We start from the raw sequence: 25793 nt of genomic DNA on the forward strand, positions 1-25793 counted from the left end.
AACTTTGCTGTTTTGTAATTGCATTAAATAACAGGATTCTCTCCTTGTCACCCTCACTAAGTGAGTTTTCAAAATGTTCACAATATTTGTAATAGGCATTTTATGCAGTGGGTTAGCATTCACTATTACTTGGGAAAGTCACATCTAGCTCCAACTCTGTAAACTTCATAAGCAGACGACATGGGTTAAAATCCTAACGTTGCCATTTTGACAAATATTGGGATCGAGGACAAATGAACTTCCACCATACATTTTAGAATGCGTAGAAATCAGGTTACATTATACACTATGAAAGAGAAATAACTCATAAAGAGGCATTGCACAACTTCTACATAGATCTCTAGTGATCCCAATCCAGTAGGTGGTGCAGCATACGTAAAACAATAATAATACCTTTGTTTTATGTGGTCACTCTCATTTTCCTGTGTCTAAGCACTGCAAATGTAAATACAAGTGTTCTTATTACTCGTGTAATGATACTCAGTTGACTGAGCTCAAAAAGATGGAAGGATGAGTTGGCCTTGCTGGGGTTGAACTTGGGAAAGGCAGATCACAGAATATTAGTGTAGTTCCTATTGTCAATTTAATACATTTGGATTTTTCATTTCATACATACAAAGATAAGATTGTGAAATTCATTATTGAATGCTTGTTTGGCACACCATGGCTTTCTAAATCAAATTGTATGTGAACATACTGCATTTAAATTCCCTAGTTCACACTTCGCTTACACAATTTTATTGGGGACACGTACAAGCCACCTTTGGCTGAATGTGGCTTCCTCACAATGTGTTGCTGGTATTTACAGACTGCTGCTTTAAATGACCTCCTGTTATGTTAATAACGATTTGTATAGCACTGCTTTGCCACATGTATGACCTTGCAGCTTTGTCGTGCAATACACTATAGAACATAACTGGCAAATAGACCAAGGATCATTGTTTTAGCAAATTAAGTCACATCTTAAAAAGTGATAATGATTCCAGCTGTGGAATTACTAACTGTCTGAAATGAATAACATACTTTCATAGAAATTGTGGTTCTCACTCCTATTTTATTGTTTTATTATCCAGCTCGTAATATAAATGTTTGTTTCTCAGCACTGGAAGGTGCACTGTTATTGTTGTGGGTGTGGAGTTTTATAAGAAGAAACAGCAGATGAAAGGCTGTAGTAAAGCTGCCGCACTGAAATTAGTAGAATAGATGCCAATGAAGCTGTAAAAAGGTTTATTGAAGAGACAAAGTCAGCACCTGACGCCGCTGAAATCCAATCCAACTGTCAGAATAGAATATTTAGTCACAAATGTTTTATTAGAAGTACATTAACCAGAAGAGATAACATACAGAGAAATGGACACTTCTAATAGAAAGAGGGCGAGGGGTATATAGTCAATAGAACTGCATGTTGTAAAATACAAAACTTCGGTTCCCTTTGACCAAAACAAAGCATGTAATTGTTTAAAGAATGAACAAGATGGCACATCAGTCATATATGAGTTTCCAAAATGTTTTAATTGGGCCTGGCATTGTCTTTAACTACGAAGGCAATGGAATCCATGGCATTGTTATCCAATCAGAATGTACTATTTGCATGCTTTAATTCACTTCCTCATGGGTGTAGGTTATGTCAGTGTTTTATTGAGCAAAATTAGGGTAAGCTAAATCTTCACTCTGGAAAGAGGGATTATCATCCCTTTCTGTTCATTGTCCAAAGCTCTTATTACAAAAGAAAATGTCTTCTTCAGAACTAGTGATGAAGTTACAAGGATAAAAGGTGTCTTCCTTTGCCCCTTAGACTCTTTTTACTTTCCAATACTTACCATGGTTAGTCATTCATGAAACAATTCAGAATATAGCATTATACCGAGCTGCCATACCAGTTGTTAAAGGCCCTGGACCCAAGTTACGGGGCCGTGCTGTAAGCCCTGGACCCGAGTTACAGGTCAGAGCTGCAGGCGAGGGCCCATAACAAGGGAGAGGGTCTTCAACAACCGGTATAGCCTGAGCCAGAAGGGCTATGAGACTATTAGAACATTGTACCCACTCAGGGTAGATTGTACTAAATTTAAAAGGAAGAAACAGGAAGACAAACTTTGAAATGTTCGAGCAGAAGGCTTATCCCAGGCATAAAAACCCTGGAGCTACTCCATTATCTTCAATGGGCCTTTTAACATTTCAATGTTCTAATGTTGTTTATAATGCCAGGAACCTGGTCTCCTTCATTAAAGTCAAGAACCATGCCTCTGTTTCTTTTGTGATATTTCATTTTAGATTCGAACTGTTAGGCACTGTTTTTAAGCCTTTCTTGTCACATTCTTGATTCACATCACAACTGGTAATCAATGTATTTAGCTACCTGGGCCTGTATTGCAGTGAGGGCGCCCTTTCCATGTTTGTGCCACAGTGCATACTAAAGCAGGTGCGTCAGGTGCAAAAATGGGAAGTGTGCCCTATCAGGAACAATACACTACCCTCAGGCAACCATGAAATTGCGCTGCCCCCAGAAATATGGAGCAGCTGTTTAAAAGCTGCTTTATGTTTACCTGTGCAAGGGGCAACCCCCCCTGTTCTTTTAAAAGGCCTTAGAGATAACCTTGAAGGCGGGTGTAGTGAGTGCCTGTACCCACCTGCCAGGTGATGTCTGGGAGGTCCCTGGGACCCCCTTTCATCCTTGTAGAGGGCTGAATTTGGAAGGCACACTGAAAGTGTGCCACTTTTTGTGGCACACTTTCAGTGTGCCTTATAAAAGCATGTTTGTCTCTGCACACCCATCAGTAAACTGGAGTGTGTGGAGAGGCAAAGTGATTTCTCATTAACATGGGAACACCCTATAGTGATAGTGCTGTCACTGTATGTGCACCAGCACTATCTGTTTTACAAAAGGGATCGCACAAGCATCTACAGCCGCTTCTGTAATACCAAAGTGCCCCAGGGGTGCATAAAGCTGGCCCAAAAGCTCATTGAGCCCCCGGAACGTTTGTGTAATATGGCCCCAGGGCAGACTTGTGATGTTGGCATTCTGCCTCTGAGAAGAAAGAAGGGGTTTCACCAGTGACTTAATGGGCACAGATCCTGCATTTCTTTATCTTACGGTTTTTATCAGAGCTTGCCTGCACCATGACACGTGACACCAGTTATATCCATCAAGTGCCATTTGAATCTCTCCACTTGGCATTTTAGGTTTTAAAGAGCAGTAGTGGTATGCCTAAAGCCTTACTTTTCCAGGAAATTTCTCATTTCCATTGAACACAGATGAACTCCATTATTCACGGCTGAGTGTCAGGAAACCCTTCTTTACTGAAGACATCCTCTAAGTGTTTTAATAGTAGTTTTGTGATGTTACGTAGTATCCGCTTCCTCCAGCAGTACCTTCTCAGCACTGGAGGAATTGTGCACTGTAAGGTTTCCGTCAGTGTCATATCGGTGTTACAGGGTGGATTTCCTGTGTGACCAATCCCCAGTGAACCCTTTTCATTGCTTTAAGAAGTCTGCTAGGATATCAGGCAGCATCAGCTTTCTCCAGCAGCGACTCCTCAGTGAGAAAATACATTTTTGTAAACTATTACTATTTAGCAAATGATTGCTATTTTACACAGCATGCTTTTCTATTGATACTATGCCTTCAAAACCCTATGATTTTGTTTTTTATACTTGTTTTAGGGGTTTCCAGGTTTTAGTAGGAGAGCCACCGGCAATCTGCGATGTGTTGGCACTAATGTCTTAAAGCTGCTTCCCCTCCCCCCCAGTATTTCAGTGTTCCTTATGCTCACACGCTTATGTAATTAATGTAGTGAAATAATTTTCTGAAGAAGGAGCTGGGGAACTGAATGAATATAGTAATTAACCACTTCTGAAGGTGATTGACATTAGAAACACTGTTCGGGTGTAAACTGTGCAACCCTGTCTCGCTATGCTTTGTTTCTACTCAGTACTTCATGTTAATATAATACTTGAAACACAACAGCATTACCACATCATTCTCTGCCACAAATGACACTATTTGTTCTTAATGTATTGCCTCGTTCTGGCCGCATACGAGTACATTTCGCTGTAAACGAATTTCCCTGCTTCTTAGCACTTTATTTGCTTTAGTTATGAAACACGAAGAAATGTAAATGTATTTTAATTTCAGCAAATGTTCACTACTTATATTGAAAGATACATATAAAGAGCCGCCATTAACTCTAGCTTGAAATTGATATAATGAAAGCCATTTAAAGTGGTCCATGTCAATGTGAGCAAGTAATTGGCAAAGACAATAGGTCTGGCTTCAATGTTCCAAAACTTGCAAAGAAGAGCGTGATTTAGCCCATTAAATCCAGAACTATGTTTAAAATAATTTAGGAAGGCAGGCAGTCCTGTAGTGAGGAGGCTTTCACTATTAACTTTGTGCTCTCTGCTGATGCTTCCTACAGTGACGACACGAAGTGATTCCAAACAATATTATATCTATAATCGAGATTTAGCTTCAAAAGGAGCTATCATTTGTTTGAAAAAGATACCGTCATTCAACTGCAAAATGGAGTGATCAGTCCGCACATGCAGCAGGTGCCTTTAAAGCCACTGAAATATTCGCACTTTTATAGAAAGATTACATTTAATTAATTTACAAATGTATTCATACCTTTTTCGAATAGGAAACAAGTGTGCTTCTAGGACCCGAAGGTAGATAATAGGTTAAATTAAGGCCTGTATCTGTTAGAAGTAGAAAATGATAGTGTTTTCCGACCATGTTTGCTTTGGCATCTATTCTCAACACCTTTATAATATATTTTTTAAATGTTCTTAGTCCCTCATTTTTTTGGCAGATATTATTTTACTCCTATTTGCACCCAATTTTTATTTTAAGAGTAAGTGCAGAATTAGTATGTATCAAAGATGAACTGTTTTTTTTTTTATCAAAGATTCGTGTTCAGTCACAATTACATTATTTAGAGCATTTCCTTGATTTTTTTTCACAATGGTAATTTTCAGAAAAAGTATTACTTTCTTGTGAAGATGGCTTATAGATTAAAATGTGATCATACTCTTCTTTCTCACGGCATTTGGAATTATGTGTCGAAATACCAAAATATGAAAATTAAAATTAACTTGATCAGACCACTTAAAAGACCATTCAAACATGAAGGCCTTATAAACAGGAACCTGGACCCAGAGACATGGATTCTTGTAGTCAGTTACACTGACCCTGAGAAATTAGCACTTAGAGGCATTTACTGCAATGCAGATACTGGAACATGGAATAAAGAATGTCGCACCTGAGCAACAACAGCCCATACAAACAGCACAAAATGTCCTTTACAAATAACATAATGATAAAGATTAATATATTTTTGGCAATGTAAATGGAATTAACCCTCCCAAAATCTTACCAGAGCTGAAATATTTTATCTGGGTCCTTGGAGAATGATACTATACGATCTCTTATCTCCTTTCTGGCATAAAAGAGATGCAATTAGTTCCTCATTAGAGCAGCTCTTTCAGTAATATCAAACATTTTCAAAGGTTTATAAAACAAACTGGCTGAAAAGGAAAGTCTGAACAGTGTTATTTCTCCTTGAAATTTGATCTCGAAGGAACACATTGCTTTTTTCAGTAGTAAATTAGCATGCGCTAACATCCTATTAGAGTATGTTAACTGAATATACCATTACATGCAACAATCATAAACTCAAAAACATAGCAGATAATTTTGACAGCTAGCTGTTAACAGTAGGGTTTGTATAGACGTATGAAATACTAGGTAATTGGTTGGCTATGTACCATATGCAAATTATACACACCAGATATAAGCTTTCACACAAGCTCTCCAGTTCTGAAAATTCGTCTACCACTTTCTGTAATAAAACATATTTAAAAGTTCTACTTATACATTTTTAATATGTGGCCATTCTAATGCTGTGCTATTATGTGGGTGTCTCAGATATCTCTTGTGCCTGTGGGGCAGCGGGCACAAACACACGCTTTCAGGTGGATTTTCAGGAAGACCCTGGAGAGGGTCAGGGACCCGGCTTAATGGCTGCAAATAACTATTTTGCCATGGAGGCTAGTGAGTGTTAGCCAGATTAAATAGAAGGACAGAAAATGGAAGTGGGTAACCTCCCACTCCATTGCAACAGTATCATAATACTCTATTCCTTTCAGCCAACACCCCCAGAATCAACTACTCTAACCAGGTACACTTACTCACCCCTTCCCTCTTCAATCTCACTGTGCTGAAGTCCATGCTCACTGTTCCTCTAACATCACAAAGGTGGGCCATGCTTCTCACACTCCTGCTCCTGATACTTCCTTGCCCCTGTGTTGCTACTTCAGCTGCTGCACAAGGTCAGGGTCTGAGTGGTAGCCTCCCAGGCCATGTCTGACAAGTCCACTCTCACCACCATCTGCAACAGTAAAATTCAGGTGTAGTTGGCATTGTAGGGTAGTTGGTTGGCGAGGTGCTTGGAGTGCTTGGCATTTAGCCCTGCACTGCCTGCAATACCACAGCCAACATGAAAAGCTTTGATATTAATGGTAAGACTATGAACATAAAACATTTCTCTAATTGTAGAACATGTAATGTAATTTACTGCATCAAATGTCCGTGTGGACAATTATATATTGGTAAAACCACCCAAATGATAAAGCAGAGAATTCTGCAACATCAATCTCGTATTCGACGAAACATTGAAAATGCACCATTAGTTGATCACTATTCAACTGCAAAACATTCTGAGAGAGACATGATCTGGTGGGTCATTGATGTGGTTAAGCCATCCATCAGACATAAAAATGGTGACAAAATTCTGACCATTAAAGAGAACCGCTGGATGGAAATTGCAGATAGTGTCAAAAATGGAATGAACACCTGTACTGAGTGGCATACTTTAGCTTGCTTAACATGAATAATACTGGTTCTCTTTTCTCATTGCTGTATCATAGCTCTATACCCCTGGTTTTACCCATCTATGTGCATACCCTTTGAATAAGCCATAATATTGAGTTGGTGGAAACGTTACTGTATTGCAACTAACATGGAGGGACTAATACACCTATTGTAGGCGATATATCATTTGACCAAAAAATATTTGTCTATTCCTTGGTGGTTAGTACAATAGATTGGGAGCGCCCTTAATGAGGCGACAGGTGTTGTATTAAAAACCTTTAAAGTCTGACTGATGTAAGCTACCATATGTATTTTCAAGTACTACTTTGCGAGACTCATATGTTACGGCAATTAAACTACAAATAAGCCTATTAATGAAACAAACTCATTAAATAAATCTAGAAATGTTTTTGAATAACAGAAATTCTAATTCGTAATCGTAAATAACTGGTTATGTGTAAAAAGTATAAATTATTACTACATAATATTGATTTTACGATCTTCCCTATACGAATATGACCAAAACAACATAGGTTAAGATGGCCGCCACTGTTTTGCCGAGCCGCGTTCTCCTTATGATACACTGCTGTATCCAATAAGAAATAGGAGGCGGAGCCAGCCGTACCGCGTCAGCACGTAACACCACGTGTGAACGGGGCGTCATCACCACTGTATTTAAAAGACGTCCTATCAAAGTAACATTGTTGCTAGCAGTAACTAACACTGCTGCTCGGTTCGTTGACATGAAGAGAGAAGGACCATTGCTGCCTTCAAATCGTTTGCGATAAAGTAAGTAACAGACCTGTGACGAGGCGCCGAAATTTAAGAGACCAGTTTGGTTTTTTGCTCTAAGTTAGCAAAACACTTAATGTGGAAACCTGTTGTTTCCTTTTCCTCCTAGCTTGCTAGCCGCATCGATAAATTGTGCTGGTTTTAAGCGCGACTTCCCCGCAAGCCGACTTCAGAACTGTGCTGTGGTGCTACGCTATTAAATCTTTGCCGCATTTCCAACCTTTGCCCAGTAAGTAATGTGGCACAGTAATTTATAAGTTTGCCTAATTGTATTGAAATCGAATCTAGATTTAAACGTTTTCTGAGCACTTTTGAAACTAAAGTTATATTAATCCTAAACTTTAGGTACTATTAGACATTTTATTCTTTAATGTGTCAAAGTTGAGAGTCTCTTTTTAAAAAACCTACATAGATGCAAATTTCTTGAACAGTGCTAAAACTGAATTAAAAAACCTAAAATAGACGCAATTAACACAAAGCAACTATTTGTGTCCTAAAAGCACTAGATTGTTTTAATTCGAATAAGAAGTATGCTAGGCTTGGCATACCACTTAAATACCTCTTAAACTCTAAAAAAGTAAACACAAAATGTAATCGTGATAACTCAGACAATGTCCATGCACATAATAATGTGTACATAAGTTAACCCTAATACAAAGGAGGGTCACTATGGTTTCCTTTAATTCTTTTAAAACAGAAACAAAGAGCCGCCCAGTAGATTGGTGAACTACACAAAGAACTACAGCTCATAATTCAAGGTAAATGAAAGTGTCCACTCTAGGCTAACAAGGGAAGTATACTCCCTAAATCAACAGCAATTGAGAAAGCTTCTGTTTCACTTCTTTTTAGCAACTCTGATGAACAAGAACTCATTTTCTTTGTCGCCAACTAGCCAAATATTTTGATGTACGCTGTCCACGTAGAAAATAAGAATCTATTCGGCATAAGTGAGTGATTTATTATTAGCTAAACTTTATGACCACTAATGTTTCCTAACCAAATGTAGATATGCTGTGTCCAAATGTAGGACAAACAATGGTTCCAATTTGAATACAACTGATTTTTGTGCAGCCGCCACACCGACTGTATAGAATTTGTAACCTATTTTTTAATTAGGTATTGAAATGTAACTAAAACTCTTTTAACCAGGTAAAACATGTATTAATTAAATTTTGTTTTTTCAACAGAGGGTCATCTACTATATGTAGAAATTCCTTGTCCTGATGATGGTCTGATGATTAATCTCTTAAAGACCGAAACGTCGACTAATTAGTCCAAGCCTGCATATAATTCATTATACCATCCTTTGATTTTCTTCTGTTTTGTTGAAGTCACGATGTTATCTTGTGTTTAGCAGTCTGGACTTTCTCAGATATACTAAAGAACTATTTAATTTGCACTGTGTATATTTGATGTAAACATTCTATGTATGTACCCTATTTTGTATGAATTTGTTTTCTTCTTTTGTAAAAAATCATATCTTTTGTCTTGAAAAAGTAAATAATAATATTCAGACAATATAAAACCCTGGTTTTTGCATTATTTACTTTGTTAGTGTGGTAACATTGTATATATTGATTATGATCTAAAGTTATTAAATTAACATAGCGGTTGACTGATTACAATTAGGTGCTCAGATTTACTATAACAGAGTCCTAACACGCTGTCAAAGAATACTTGAATAAAGTCCCTTGCTGGTCCAATTTCCTTTCATAACGTCAATTCAGGCAACAGTTCCTCTGCCTGGTCTCCTTCCTCAGGGTGCCCACTGGCAGCAAAATGGAAGCTTCATAAACAAAATGGAATCCACTCAGTGGGGTACGGTTGTTACCACAATGGTGGGGAGCAACCAGTGTTGTTAAAATACCCCTCACACACCAACAGGCCCCTTGGTGTCATGCTTCATCATCGGAGTCTTCGCAAACCTCTACGGGATGCGGCGTGCTACGACTCACGGCTACGTAGGAGCACTTATCTGTGAACTATGTGTTCGGTGTGTGTGAGTAAATAATGTGAGTGATGAGGTGAAAGTGAAAAATTAAAAGATACCTGGCACGTGAGTACTGAATTTTTTTTTTATTTAGTCTCCGGCTGGTATCGTTAAAAGAGTGCTAGAGTGGTTGTTGTCTACTAATTAGGGTAAACCAACCATGTTAGTGCGTCGACATGTTTCGGAGTTAAAAAACTCCTTCTTCAGGACGAGGATGTGCACTACTTATCCCCACCTTACTCACATGTATGTAGATATAAAAGTGTGCTCTACAAAAATAAGATTAGGTGATAATGTACCTATCTGTGTTTAATATAATAAGGTCCGTTGCGCCCAATTGGCGATTTAAAGACACCTGAAAATAGAAAGGGTCAGGTAAAACATAGTGTAATACCATAGTGTGAGTCCATAGTGCACAAAAGTTGCGGTGGACCACAGCCACATCAAGCATGTTGAAGATAGTAGCAATGCAGGGCCAGCCGCGGCCCGTGTAGGGAGTTGCGGTGGGGCAGGCAGGCGGGAGAGGGGCAGGGTGGGGGGTGATAAACACTGGAATATGGATGATTGCAGGTAAGTAAACAATTAAATTAATAAAATGAATTTTGTTCCGTGCCCTGCATCGCATAATGCGATGTAGGGCGCGCTACGAAATTCGTTTTATTAATTTAATTGCTTACTTACCTGTAATCATCCATATTCCGGTGTATATCACCCCCCACCCTGTCCCTCCACCGCCCGCCTGTCTGCCCCACCACAACTCCCTCCACGGGCTGCGGCTGTGCAGGGCAGCAGGCCCCCACTACAATTATCCAATGGGAGGCTTAGGCTCAGGCAGTGGCAGGGTGCAGCAGACTCAGGGGATAGAATGCAAGCTATTCGTTAATGAGGACTTCTTGGATTCATGACAGGCGTGACAACGTGATGATACACAATCACGCCTGCCTGAACAGATGTATGGCTGCCTATGAAAACATACCAGCCCGTCATCATCCAAGGTACGTGGTTCTTTTTATTTTAAATTGAGCAATTAATATTGAGACCCCCACCTGCAGGACCAGAAATTTTAGCCTGTGAAAGAAGTGGCGGTGCTAAGCACCTGAAAGCACGTGCTCAAATTAAGCACTGCCAAAGCCTAGAGTAGGATATTCTGCTGAAATGCACACTCTCTTACCCCGGATGAGGAAAGGAGCACTAAATGAATTACACGTTGTGCATTTGGTTATCTGGAAAGTGCAGCTGTGATCTATGGAAACTCCAAAAACAAACCGGTTAGCATTGTTACTTGTAACAGATCAAATGAGCATGAGTAACTAATCTGCTGTGAATTTTTCATCTCGCACAAATGCGGCTGATTGTCCGAGGCCGAATGCAATTAATAGTCTCATAACACTTCAAATTCTGTAAACAGCTAGAGTTGTCCTTCCCGGCTTGTCACGTCAACAGTAATACCAACCTAAGCGTGCATTCCTTATGTGCTTGGAGGATATTAATTATCCTTTTTTTAGCAGCAAGATAGATTGCAAAGCCAAGCAAATAAATAAATGTGATCTATCAGTTTGTCACTCTGATTTGTCAGTTGTGCAGTGAGAACTGATATTAAGGTAACTGACATCTTATTGGCATTACTTAACTGATACATATTGTTTGGAATTGTCCCGTGTTTATAACATTCAACTGTTTATCATTCAATTCTGTTTTTAAATAAAAGTATTAAAATTGTCCTTCTGAATATTGGGAGATGACATAAAAACATGTTTCATTGATTTAGACTACGGACAGAATTCACAATTTATGCACCTTAGATCTGCAAACATGTATTTATGTAGATAGAAATTATTACTCTTGAAAATTTGATAGCAAAATTCTACAGTAAGAGGTTTGGGACCATGGGCGGAACACAAGTGCTCCTGGGGTATAGGAAGAGGAAATGGAAGTCATTGCACTACTAGTGCTCATACAAAACATCACACACACACACAACCATCACACACACGCGCACAAAAAAAATCACACCCCCACGCACAAAAACATCACACACACACACACACACATGCGCTTAGGTTTCTTTGGTACGCTAGGGATTTTTGTTAAGCTCCAATGTGTCTCAAGATTACATAAACTGTTACAGGAAACTACAAGTGCTTAGAATTCTAGTTTTTAAAAAAAAGCATTTTGGTTACATGGTAATGTAAGTCATTCACTGACGTAAATATAATAAACTGAAAAAAACATTATGTTCCACTGTATATATTCTTGTAATTTATAATAAATAGAGATTTTTGTGCAGAAAACTGCTATAATTTGTATACTGCGTTTCAATTATTACTTGTAAATACTTATGGATGGTTTGTTTCATGCAAATGTGGATGGATCACTTGGTTCATATTCTGTTCACATTTAAGGAGACTTTTTTTATATAATCCTTTCTATATTCACAATCCCAATTTATACCTGTTTCCCATAGACACTCGGCAACCTACATATATTTTAAACAACTCAGTCTGAATAACATTTCGTTAATCATTCAGCTTAAATGCTGTGTTTACGGCATGGAAACTTTAGTTGCTAAGCATAATCAATAAAGTATGCAAATATATCATAGCCATGTGATTTATTTTCAATATGGTCAAAGTACAACGTGCGATTTGCCTTGGGATAAAAATTAATGGCATCGCAAGCGCTAAGAGTAAAATACTCATTTCAATGAAAATTACACTTTGCTTCAACGTTATTAACATCCACTTATTTCTTTTTAGGAGTGAACATTCTGGGGTGCAGTAGGTTTAATTAAATCTGTGTTTTATTGATAATCTCTAACCCAGTAAATTTTTTCATCCCTTTACCTAATTGGATTGGTATGGGGTCTCATCCATATAAATCAAAAATTATGTATACATTTAAAAACATTAGATTCCTAAGAACTTAAATTACTTTCGACTCTGGTTTTCCCATATGTCTGTGGAATTTCTATTAAATGATAATGACATTGATTAAACTTGCTCTCCTTGTCGGAATTGGTTTTTACTTCTTTTAAGTTTATTTATAGGAGATCATTTTTTCTTCTCTGGTAGCATTTCTTAGGTATAATAAATTCTCAAACTGTATGCTTTTCTTACTTTTTACAGAGATATATCGTGTGTTAAAGCAAGGTGCTTCCAAGAGTTACATAGTTTAGATTACAGAATAACAACTGTTTGTTGTTTGTCAATTAAAGAAGTATCCGCTCGCCGTACTTCACCACAATATGCTGGGATATTTTTCCAAAAACCACTTATATAATCCTACTAATATTCAGGTTCTTTAAAAAGCAGTATTAAAAAACTAAGGGGCATATTACCAACGATGAGCGATATTTATCGCTAACGATGCTTAGCAACAAATTTTTTAACGCTAAACATCGCAGGAAATTATCGCAGAGATAACTTGCTATTAGCAAGGTTTATCTCAGAAGTGATAAAAATCCTCGTGCTAACTGCCAAATGAGAGATTATCACTGGAAAACCAATGATAATCCTTTGAAGTTTGGCGTTAGCTTGATGATAGGGGCTCACAAACTTAGCCATGATATCCACCTTCCATAGGCTATCATGGCTAAGTCAGGAAAATACCAGGCGTAAAAAAAGCAGTGCTAACCGCGGTTAGCGCTGCTTTTTTTTATCACTAACAGGGTTAGCGAAATCCTTGATAATAGGAGAAATGTCGCTTAACAACATTTCTCCTATTATTTTGCTCTGGAACGCCCTCTTTGCATCTCATTAGAGATGCAAGGGGAAGCGTAGAGAAAAAGGTTGCTAACATGCGAATTTGCGTGTTAGCACCCTGTTGCTGATAGGGAGATAATATTATCTCAGCTTTCTTGGCTTTTAAAGCCAAAAAAGCGGAGATAAATCCCTTGATAATATGCCCCTATATTACATGTTAGCTAGACGTGTTAGCTTAACAGTGTAGCGCATAGTACACTATGAAGCATCTTGAACAAAGTTGGTTATGATTTACTACTTTTGAATTGAACATCCAACCAGATGGGGCTGACCAAATCTTGAAGTTGATGTGGGTTCAGGTGAGATAGCCCTGCAAGCATGAGGAACTATACTCAAAGTTGCTGACTACCCAGGAAGAGTGCAAAATCATATGGAACAATAGTTGTGGGGCTGTCATTCAGCCCCTTTTATGTCTCTACAATGAGTCCTTTTTATGGCAGATTACGAGTGAGCCAGAATTAGATGTAGAGATAACAAGTGACTGGAATGACTAATTCTGACTGATATTCAGAGTTTTTTTCCCAGAAATGAGGAATGATATTTAGACCCGTAATTACTGTGTTCAAATCCACAAGTGCAGTGCCTATTCTGGGGCCAGAGGAGGTGGTAAATGGAAGCCAGTGGTTAATAACAGTACAGGGCTGTATAGTTCAAGGGCAGAACATGCGGAGGATGAAGGTGCAAGGGGACAGGAGAGACAGCTACCAAGTAGGGTGTATAATTCTTTACATCCCTGTTGTAAGAAATTATGTTATTAGTAGGCAACAATGCAACACTTGACTCTCAGGGTAGCAAAGCAGAACAGTCCAAGGTTCACCCAGGGAGGCTGGTGTAGTTTAGCAATCCCAATTCGCTGGTTTTCAGCAAAACCACTCAATACATTGTTGTCAAGTTACTGTTTTTTCTTTCTCCTTGCCACTACCATCAAGCTGAATTGTGTATTTTGCTGTTTTTAATCTCCCTCTGCACTTACCCTGAGCACTTTCCCAGCTATTACGCCATCTAGTTTCCTTGATACAGCGGATTTGAGCGCTGTGACTTTGAAAGATTCCACTGCCGCCATCGCGGCTCGAACGTTGGCCACGCCCACTTTAGAGGCCACGCCCACCTCGACCAAACCTGTTAAAAGCGCTGATCACTAGCGCGCCAAAATTGAAATTGATCGACTCCTGAGGCGGAAAGCCGGGAGTGAATGCTCGCATATTTTTAAAACTGAATTGTGTATTTTGCTGTTTTTAATCTCCCTCTGCACTTACCCTGAGCACTTTCCCAGCTATTACGCCATCTAGTTTCCTTGATACAGCGGATTTGAGCGCTGTGACTTTGAAAGATTCCACTGCCGCCATCGCGGCTCGAACGTTGGTCACGCCCACTTTAGAGGCCACGCCTACTTTATCTATAAATGTGCCTCACACGTAAGCGCAGCGGACGAGCGCAGCGGGAGCGCCTAAGGCAAGCCCGTCTGCGCCCGTCCGCGATCGGACGCGGTCCAGGGCCATACCTTATGCCCCTCAGAAGAACCTCATACGGTGGAGCATGCGAGAACTACTAGCCCTCCGCTGTAACACTGCTGAGTTGTGTAAGCACAATCTACGAGTGGAGGATAACATAGGCTGCGAACACTGTCACTTCTCCTATGATCCTGGTAGGAATATGGCCACCACGGATTACATCATACAGTGCGGACTGATTAATGTCCGCTCGCTACGGAAACACAAGTTAGACCTATATGATCTACTTACCGACAAACAGTGGGATCTTATGTTTCTAACTGAAACATGGTTAGACGAAGGATCCACACCTGACGCCCTAGAGGCACTCCCAGAGGGATATACAATATATAGACAGGACAGACCTAGAGGTAGAGGAGGGGGCATTGCTATTGTAGTCCAGAAAAGTCTACGATGCCAACTAGACTACTCCCCCATCCTGGATAGTGAGGCAGGGAGCTTTACGATTAAAGTGAATAACAACTGCACACTGAAAGGCATGTTGATCTACAGACCCCCTGGCCCCACAGCCAGGTTCGAGGAAAGTCTGGTTGAAAGCATTATTGAGACCGCGTTATGCAAAGATACATTTTTGGTACTTGGTGACCTTAATTTACACTTCAATAACCTCTCAGACAACGTTAGCAAAAGCCTCCGCCAAGCATTAGGAGCCCTTCAATTGAACCAAATTGTAAATGGTCCTACCCACCAGCTAGGTCACCTGCTCGATCCCATATTTGTTAACTGGGGGGAAGTAGAAGGTATGACCCCCATCCCCATCCCCTGGTCGGATCATTATCTGGTACCCTTTACCATTCGAATTCCTGAAGGTAGATCTCCACAGCCTACGGCACTGTATCACCTTAGGCGAAAATGGGCGACCTTTTCCCAGTCTAATTTTTGCGAGGCGCTGACTATTGGAGGAAACCCTGGGGGGGATGATGCAGACATGGCTAACACCCATCTCTGTAAGCGCATCAATGATGCGCTAGATTGTACTGCTCCTCTGGCAAAAGCCAAACCTGGTGGCCGCATTCAAAAAACCGCCCCATGGTTCAATGATGAATTACGTGATACGAAAATCGCATTGAAGAGAGCCGAAAGACTATGGCGTAGGGCTCTCTCCAAAGATACTAGAGATGCCTACCTAACTGAGAGACGACTTCACCATGGCTTAATCAGGAAGTCTAAAACTGTATATTACGCTACCAGAATTAGTGAAGCTGGTAACTCGACGAAAGAGCTATTCTTGCTCTATAAAACTCTTGCAAATGGAAAATCAGCCACCATTCCTGATGATTGTTCGCCTGAGTCCTGCGACAGGATCGCAGATTTTTTTGCGGAAAAGATATCAAAAATATATTCTGCATTTCCGATTCAACCCACTAATGGGACAGAATTTGTGGAAAGCCCTAGGGAATGGGGGGACAAACTCAGATTGACCAACTTTGTCACTCCGCCCCCAGAAGATCTCTTAAAAATCTGTAGATCTGTAAAGTCGGGGTCTCCACAGGACCCTACTACACCTAAACGCCTAGCAGACAGCCTAGTGGTTTTGGAACCCTACATCAGGCATCTACTGGACGTGTCTTTCAACACAATGACCGTGCCTAAAGACTGGAAAAAGGCGGTGGTCCTACCCCTTAGGAAGAAACCCACTATCAGTTTTGATAAACTTGAAAATCTGCGGCCTATCTCTCTCCTACCCTACTTGGCCAAAGTGGCCGAAAAAACGGTTAATGTGCAACTAATGGATTTTGTGGACAAAGCTGCCTTATTGCACGACACCCAATTTGGCTTCCGTCCTCGTCATTCAACGGAATCGGCGCTCCTGATGGCAGTGGAGACCCTACGGCAGGGAGTGGATGAGGGTCATACTATGGCCCTCATCCTATTGGACCTGAGTGCGGCATTCGACACTGTAGCTCATTCCACCTTGCTACAGTGTCTGAATAGCGGAGGAATAACTGGAGCCGCACTCCAATGGATCCAATCCTTCCTGACTGGAAGAAGTTTCCAAGTCCGCCAAGGTGACCACTATTCCAGAGACATAGGATTGGGTCAGGGCATTCCCCAAGGATCGTCCCTGAGCCCAACCTTTTTCAATATTTATGTCTCCCCAGTGGCTCCGATTGCTGTTGGTCATGGATTGCAAATTGTATCCTACGCCGACGACACGCAGCTGGTTGTCTCCCTCTCGCGTGCACACGGCCTTGCCATGGACAGTTTCAGGGCCTGCATGCAAGATCTTGGAACCTGGATGTCCACAAATTGCCTGAAACTAAATGGCAACAAGACCGAGGTGCTCATGGTGGGGGGGAACCCATCTGTCTGGTCGTCGGCGTGGTGGCCCCCATGCCTAGGTGAGGCCCCAACACCCCGACAAGAAGTAAGAAATCTTGGGGTCTGGCTTGATGCAGACCTGTCTTTCGGGCCCCAGATAGACAGGGTGACGGGCATCTGTTTTAGCGTATTAAAAAGTCTACGGAAGGTCCTAGTTCTCCTTCCCACGACCGACCGTAGAACGCTGGTGCATGCCCATGTCACAGCGCGCATGGACTTTGGCAATCTGCTGTATCTGGGAGCAACCTGTAAGGCAATCAATCGCCTACAGGTGCTTCAGAATGCTGCAGCCCGTCTCATACTAAAGCTTCCAATAAGATCGAGCTCCAAAGCTGCCCTTCAGACCCTCCACTGGCTGCCGGTAAGGATCAGAGTTGATTTTAATTCCCTATGCACTTGTCACCGCATCCTTGCTAAGAAGGCGCCTGCACCTCTCCAGAACCTAGTCACCAGGTATGCTCCATCTCGCGCTTTGCGCTCCTCACATGGAGGCCTACTAAAGGTCCCTAGAGTGAGAAGGGCCCGTAAGGGAGGAAGATCCTTTCGATACCTGGTGGCGAAGAGCTGGAATGCTCTACCCCTCGATCTCCGTCTGGATCCATCGGAATCCAGTTTCCGGAGGAAACTAAAAACACACCTATTTTCAAGATAGTCGGGTCCACTCCTTATTTCTGTTTTGAGTCTGTTTCTTTCAGTTAGCGTGGGGACACGCTTCTTAGCGTAACCAGGCGCTTTATAAATTTCCCTTATTATTATTATTATTATTAAGCACATGGCAGTGCTTAGGAAGAACTCATCAGCAGCCCCTTGCTAACCAAAGTCCACATGGAATTTCTAAATGTAGACCGATCTCCATCGTTCTCACTTCAAAGTCTGGACCTTCACCCTCTAGCTACATTCAATACACTTGTACTGTCTGTGGAATCTCCCCTCATCCTACTGCTTGTGCCTTGCCAAGCAAGGATAACGCAACATGAATTCCACTGGCCTGAATATACAGACTCACTGACACACAGGCCTTACTGCTGCACATGTGTGACAAACATTTGACGTAAACACAGGTAGCTAGCACATGGTTCTGGGATTGCACATGAAAGCAGAACACTAGGCCAGACTCTCAGTGACACAGGGCAACAGGTCTGGTCACACTATCAATCTTTAAAAATGTTGGTATTCCGACACTAACTCTAGATGCACTAAACCCATGATAGGGGCAGTAGTTCTCTTCCCACTGTGAAGACATTCTTAATGTGCCCCTCCAGGTCACAGAACAAGCCCTGGACCTTGCATAGTCATGGATAGGCCTAGAGCTCTGCACACATACATAGATTAGTATGATGCTAGGGCCAAAATAAAAATCAGGATGCCAGATACACTTGCAGTTGGTCACTGAGGGTAGGAGTATACACCTATATACCATGCAGGGAACATTCCTTCAGTCGCGGCTGCTGCCTAGAAGTGGCAGTGGGCCGTAAAATCGGGTAAACAAAATCACGTACCTCTCGGCCGGCCAGCCTCTCCTGAGTCCCTTCCCATACGCTTCCTGGCTTCTTGGGAGAAACAGAAAGCAGGAAGCACCAGAGCTCCCAAGCTCCCCACATCCAATCACAATGCTGCAATGCATTGTTGTGATTTGTCTGAGCACAATGACACAGCAATCTGCGAAGGGTTGGAGGGGTGGGCATGTTCTCCATGAAGCCTGAATGGAGAACAGGGAACGTGTGCATGACTGCTTTTGGGCAGCCTGAGAGGGCAGACCAAACTGTCATTGTTCATCTAGAAGGGTCGTACCACTCATTCCCTGTTCTGCAGCCCCCCTCAGCAAGCTGCCGTAGTAGGAGGACAACATAGAATGATAATAGCATTATGTTATTATCATTTAATTTTTTCTTTCTTTGCTCCTTCCTGGCAGTGGGGCAACGCTCCTCTGCCATAGAGGAGGAACAGCCACTGCATTGCTGTGCTAACACTCCTCTTATTGACCATTTTTTATTATCATGCATTATGGGATTCCATGCATAGGTAATACCTACAGTTAATGTCACACCTCATTGCCTATTTCTTATTCTTTGTGTATCATGTAATTATCTTTTTACACTCTGCTATGAGGCCTCTAGGCATATCTGGCACTTAGGAATACATTTAACTAAAGAAAAGAAGAGATGATAGGTGTTTAACCCATGATCATGTGAAACTACTGAATAAAAGCCAGTGTTCCTAAAATTGAGTTGGTTATAACAATGATCTAAGAGATTCCCATCACTAATATCGCTGCTGCATTACAATTCATAGAAACATATTAGATGATAATCAATGTTAGCCTCAAAGTGGCATTATAACCACTGCACCATTTGTCCGCCACACAAGTCTCTGGGGGCACACTTACAGATCAGTTCCAATTGATACCACTAAGTGCAGGCAGGAAGCCATGAGTCAAGCACCCCCTACCACCCTTAAATTCACAAAGCAAAATTGAAATGAGGGAATTTCCTCCATCTCTGTCATGAATACGGTGCCACAGCAGGGTCACTATCACAATTGTTACATAAAGGGCTGTAACACAAAGCGCCACACAGCTTTAAGGGGCGGCTGTATTGCAGCGGCAGTGGAGGAGCGTCGCCACCTTACCCGTAAAGCCAAAGGAAAATAAAATGATCAATTTATTTTTCGTACTGTAGGTGAGTCTTAGGGGGCAAGGCCACAGTGCTGCAGCAGGGGGAGCTGGTGTCAGGCAAATGTGGTTGGGCAGCGTTGGGGGGGTCTGTAACAAAACAAATAATTTTTAAAAACGTACCTGCCGGTCTTCTGCATGCTGATCTGCTTACTTCTATTCTGCTCCGCTGGACACTAGCTGAAGCTCCCAGACTCCCCTATGGCCAATGCAGATGCTGTTCTCATACCCACGAGAGCAGTGTCTGGATTGGGCATAGGAGCTTTTTTTGCACTCCATGAGGAGCTGGGAGCCTGTGTCTGCTGGTCTCTCCACTCAGCAACCCAGCTGGGTTGGAGAGATGTCAGTGTGCATGATTGTTTGGCCATCCTAAGAAGGCAAGCTAAACCATCACACGCACTGACAGCAGTGCCCACCAGCGTCGGCTCCTCCGATATGGCATATGAGCATCGCCCCCCCTGTCCGCAGAGGCAAAGAAAAAATAAAATGAAGATCATTTTATTTTTCGTCCTGTAGATGAGTCTTGGTGGATGAGGCCATAGCACTGCAGCAGGGAGAGGAGTAGTTGGAACTGCTGTCAGTGCGAATGACAGTATGGCCTTCCATCTTCGGACAGCCAAACCGTCATGTGCACTCACATCTCTCTCACCCAGCTGTGTTGCTGGGTGGAGAGATCAGCAGGCACTGGCTCACAGCTTCAACAGAGTGCAAAACAAGCCCGCTCAATCCAATCCAATCCAGACACTACTCTCATGGATATGAGAGCAGCATCTGGATTGGCCATAGGGGAGTCTGGGAGCTTCAGCCTGTGCCCAGAGTAGCAGAAGAGTGCCAAGCAAAGCAACAAGCAGAAGAATGGTGGGTATGTTTTTTTACTGTTTGTTTTGTTACAGGCCCCCCAACGCTGCCCACCACATTTCCCTGACACCAGCCTCTACTTCTGTATTACGTGAACAATCTGCGCAAGTGTGGCAAGAGTGTCTTAACCCTTAGCCACGTTAATATCTGGAACATATATTTCCAGTGTTTTATTTTTATGTTCTGTACAAAATACTGAAATAATTTGTTCACCTTTTTTTAATATGTTTTGTTTTCCCTACTAATTTCCAGCCACTTTGAACCAGACCGGAGTGCGCTAAAAAGGAAAGAATGGGAAAGAAGGAATCAGGAAGTCCAACAAGATGAAGACCTCTTTGCTTCCGGTTTTAATCTTTTCGGGGAACCCTACAAGGTATTTTCATCTGTACGTGACCTACCTAGTAATTATATTCTACCTGAGCCATCTTTCAAAATAATCTGTTGTAATTGTTTTGCAAATACTGGAGAGTTATAATTTAATTGATTGTAAGGAGTACGCCTGTCATGGCTGTAAACTGTACATCCCATAACCAATGCTAAATGTGTGGGAGCATCTTTCAAATAAGCTGATTGGTAAATGAACATGCAAACAAGTAAATTAAATTGTGCTAAAAATTTAATTACATGTATTATTTACAGCAGTGTTCTTGTTACATGAAGATTTGTCCATTATGTGATGCCATTGTTCTTAAAAGGTATGGTGGAAAATGAATGTTATCTTGAGAGACTGTACCAGTTCCATCAATGCAAGTAATTAGATTTTTATTTGGTGAAGGTGACTACCCTCCTCCAGCAATAATGACATCCCTTGTCAGGGTGAACCCTCAAAGTCACTAAATTAACCAAAGCTCAATCCCCTGCTGGCTATGGTACAGAACAGACAGGCTTAAAATAGGGTGATGTGTAAAGTACGTATGCAGCATCAAAACAGTAATGAAGTCAAATATAAAAGAATAAAAATACCAAACTGAATTAGAAACATCGAGCAAAATGTAATAGACAAATTGACATTAAATTGACAAATATCAAATGTGGGAATAGGAAATATGTATTTTTAAAGTTTTAAGCAGGAATAGTGCCAAAAAGCATAAAGTTCATAATGCTTCTCAATGGTCGCAGTAGACCAGGACCAAAGTGCAATTTGGTGCTACCTGCCTTGAGGGCAACCAGGTTTGTCCTGGTCAAAGATTTTACTTACTGACTTTTTCCTTTAAGTCACAATCCACCACAGGGTACACTTTTAAAGCCCCCCAAGATCTAAGTGGAGGCACATAGAGACTCACAGGGTTCCAGACAGAGGCCAACAGCAGGGCTCAGTCCAGTTTTAGTTGCTACTGGGCAGCTAGGCAGTGGCAGGAATGGCCTATGGCAGCGTGTTGTATCACTGTAGCTTGAAACAGGAGGGAAGCCTTATGATTCTTGGAGTCCACCTCTTTGTCCTGGGTGCAGGAGGGAGCAAATCCAGTATTTCAGGTCAACTTGGGCTCTGAATGTTGGGGTGTGTGTAGGCAGTATAGTATGGTAATTCTAGTGTCCCCCCACACTAACACTAAAATGTAGTTTGAGGCAACCACTGTACCCACAATGAACCTGGAGAAAGAAATTTGACAGAACAATAGTAGTGTTTTCCATCCACCACACAATTGATACACAAAAGGTGTCTTGCCATACTGTTCCCTGCCTTTCAAAGTCACCCCAAAGTGTTATATGTAATCCCAGCAGACCTATCAAGCAAGATTTGACACACAAGCAGGATTTGACACTGTAATGTCAAACAGGATGCTCACTGCCCCCACCATGCACATTCCATGAGGTTCCGAGGAACATCTCTGCTATTTCAGGTCAGCCTATTCTTTGCTCATGAGAAGCATTTTACAACTTTTTCGCAACTATTCAAAGGCCAATCCCTGCTATGAAAAGTTTGAAAGAAAATGCAAATCAGCGTAGAGGAACTTCAGGCAAGGAAAAGGGGACATTTCTAAAAGCTACTTTACCCTTAAACTTCAGCATTGAATAGGATTTTTTACTAGCTGTCAAAAACAGTTGTTTAATTATTTTTAAAAGTAATCCCATTCCTGCGATTCAGTATTGGGATTTTTATCTGCACTCAGGATTTCTAAATCAAACAGCTAGCCCTGCCACCGGGAAAAAGCCTATTCTTTGCTCATGAGAAGCATTTTACAACTTTTTCGCAACTATTCAAAGGCCAATCCCTGCTATGAAAAGTTTGAAAGAAAATGCAAATCAGCGTAGAGGAACTTCAGGCAAGGAAAAGGGGACATTTCTAAAAGCTACTTTACCCTTAAACTTCAGCATTGAATAGGATTTTTTTACTAGCTGTCAAAAACAGTTGTTTAATTATTTTTAAAAGTAATCCCATTCCTGCGATTCAGTATTGGGATTTTTATCTGCACTCAGGATTTCTAAATCAAACAGCTAGCCCTGCCACCGGGAAAAATAGCTTTTGGCTGTTACTCACTGTAAGAGCATGTTAACATTAGATTTCAATATATCCTAATGTTTAATACCATGCACCATGTTTTATGGACAATGAGGGCTGCATAGAAGGGACATTAATATTCAAATCAAGGTTTTTACCTGTCAAATGGGTTTATTTTGTCAGATAAAACTGTAATGTTTAAACTGCCACAGTCACACTACAATGGTAGCCCTTAAAGCATGGTTTACTCTGTTACTGTAGTGGATGGATTGTTGGGTGTTGCAGTCCACTAGTGGCATTTAATGTGCAGGCCCAGGGTATCTTTTGTACAATATACTATGCCCTGATGTTTACGTGAAATATACCAATTAGGAGTACGCCAATTTCAATATGTTGAAAGGAGGAGTAGAGGTACTTGACAATTAGTTAGTAAAGTACACAGAGTTTTAAAGCCAGCAAAAACAGGAAATGAAACTATCTATGGCTACACTACACAGAGGTTGTCATTCCTACATAAGGTAATATGTAAGAAAGTGATTTGCCTAATGGAGCGAATTGGTGTCCACCACAAGTACTAAAGTCCCTATTTTGCTTGTCCTGTCAAAGGCTTGAGTAATTTAAACCTGAGCTCAATCCCTGGCAGATGTGGCAGAGAGTAGAAAGGTTTATCTTACTAAAATTGTGCAAAGTATATAGAGGTTATAAAACAGTTTAAAGGTAAAACCACAATATAATAAAATCCCACTCCACCTTAGAAAAATTTAATAAAATCTAATGAACAAAATGACAAAAATCAAGGGACTGGAAGCCAGAACTTTTTTAAGATTTAAGTTACGATAGAGGTAAAAAGTACAAAGCACCATGGAATTCAATGTTTGTGGTAGACCTGGACCTAGACAAGATTTGAGGCCAACCGCGATAGAGCATGGTTTGGATACACCAATTAGAATGGCCAAGCTAGGGCCTGAAAGTCGCTTACTTTGAAAATGTTTCTAATTTTCATTCTGAAAAGGATCTTTCTCAATATTCTGAGGAAAAACTCTTCTCCATGGTGAAAAAAACTGAAATTCAATCTGACACAGTGAAAATGTTGGTTGGATACTTTTAGCAGTCAGTCCCATTGGAGCTTTGGAGCAAAAGGTTAAAAAAAGTTACTACATTTATTCTTGTGCCCAAACATCCACAGGAGTACACTTCTAAGACATCGAGGGAGCACTTAGAGACTCCCCACAGGCATAGGGCAGCAGCATAGTCCAGCACAGGTCCAATGTTTAGGGCTTTCAGCTTAAAGATTAATAATCTGTAGTAGAATGTTCGATAGGTGATTTTTATTATTCTTAGTTCAGGAGTTATTCATGGGCCAACACATGTTTGAGGAAAACATTTCGCTTCATCAGGGCCAAAAGATATATACTTCACTGTTGATGTTATTCAAAAAAGGCATAGTGGAGATCAATTGGAATTCCAAATCTGAATCAAGGAGATAACAGAGAGAAAACAGAGTGAGAAATAAAGTGAGAATCAACAAAACATTTAATTAGTTTATTACCAGAGGAACAGCGGTAAAAAACTTGGGGTGGAAAACTTGGTCAAGCTGTGAAGTTGGGAATTCATGGAGCCGTTGCCGCTGCTGCCGACTCCACTATTCACTTGTCTGCAGCCTGAAGTAATCTGAAGTAAGCAGTGAATGGGCCATGAACGTGAGCCGCATACCGCGGCAAACAACTTCCTGCTAACTCCCTAACTAACTCCTGGACCCCGAGGAGTAGCTGGAAACTATCATCTTTGGCAGAGGGAGAGTGCACCCAGTGAATTACTGCCGCCGCCACTACTATAATTATCCGACAGCAGATATTGCCATATTGCCACATTGACTCACACTGCCAACGGTTGAGGAAGGGCACAGGTCATGAGCGGGCCCGGCACCCTGAGCGGTAGCAAGGTAGGCAGTGAGGCAGAGGATTGGTGGCAAAAACTGTAGTTCGGTGTGCAGGAGATCCAACGCTGGAAACATTGGCAGAGCCTGAGTGGAGCCTTTTGGCTGCAACAAAACAGCCTGTACCAGAGTGGTATATTAGTTGCATCAGGAAAGCAAGTGGAACGTTTGCCTCACCTCTATCTGTGACCTGCAGTTTGAGCCCGCATACCGCCCGGAGAGGGGGACTACACCGCCCAGTATACACCGCACCAGAGGAGGCGCCACACATTTACCGTGCGCCAAGAGGTGCTTTAGTGGTGGCCAGAGCTCCCGTCAGGATCCCGCAGCGTGAAGCCCGGGCTTGCCCGTTCATGCCCATCGGAGCCCGGAGGAGGCTGGGCCCACCATCTTTTATCTGCTAATTGAGTTATAAGGTACTGTTGTCTCCATCTTATTTCTTGGAGCTGCAATTTTAATATTTGATAAACTTATTGTTGAACTCTGTCTATCATAACTGGAAAACTACATTTGAGGATTAAAATGAGCAAAAGGAAGATTTTAAAGGAAAAGCAAGGGGCTGTACATGTTGGGACCTTTGATGCATTTTTGACGAGGGCTGAGTCTGCACTTGACCATGAAATAGAATTAACGGATCAACAGCT

General features: G+C 41.4%; 1 protein-coding gene across 1 annotated transcript in view; it reads left to right on the top strand.

Moving 5' to 3' along the window:
• AFF2 (ALF transcription elongation factor 2) overlaps positions 1-25793 on the top strand; it is a 971857-nt gene that overhangs the window by 201258 nt on the left and 744806 nt on the right. The window contains exon 2 of the mRNA XM_078688633.1: positions 21026-21146. Within this exon, the coding sequence (XP_078544759.1) occupies positions 21026-21146 (121 nt within the window). The remainder of the gene's footprint in view (positions 1-21025; positions 21147-25793) is intronic.

This window comes from Lissotriton helveticus, chromosome 4_1 (assembly GCF_964261635.1).
Source record: "Lissotriton helveticus chromosome 4_1, aLisHel1.1, whole genome shotgun sequence".
Lineage (NCBI taxonomy): Eukaryota > Metazoa > Chordata > Amphibia > Caudata > Salamandridae > Lissotriton > Lissotriton helveticus.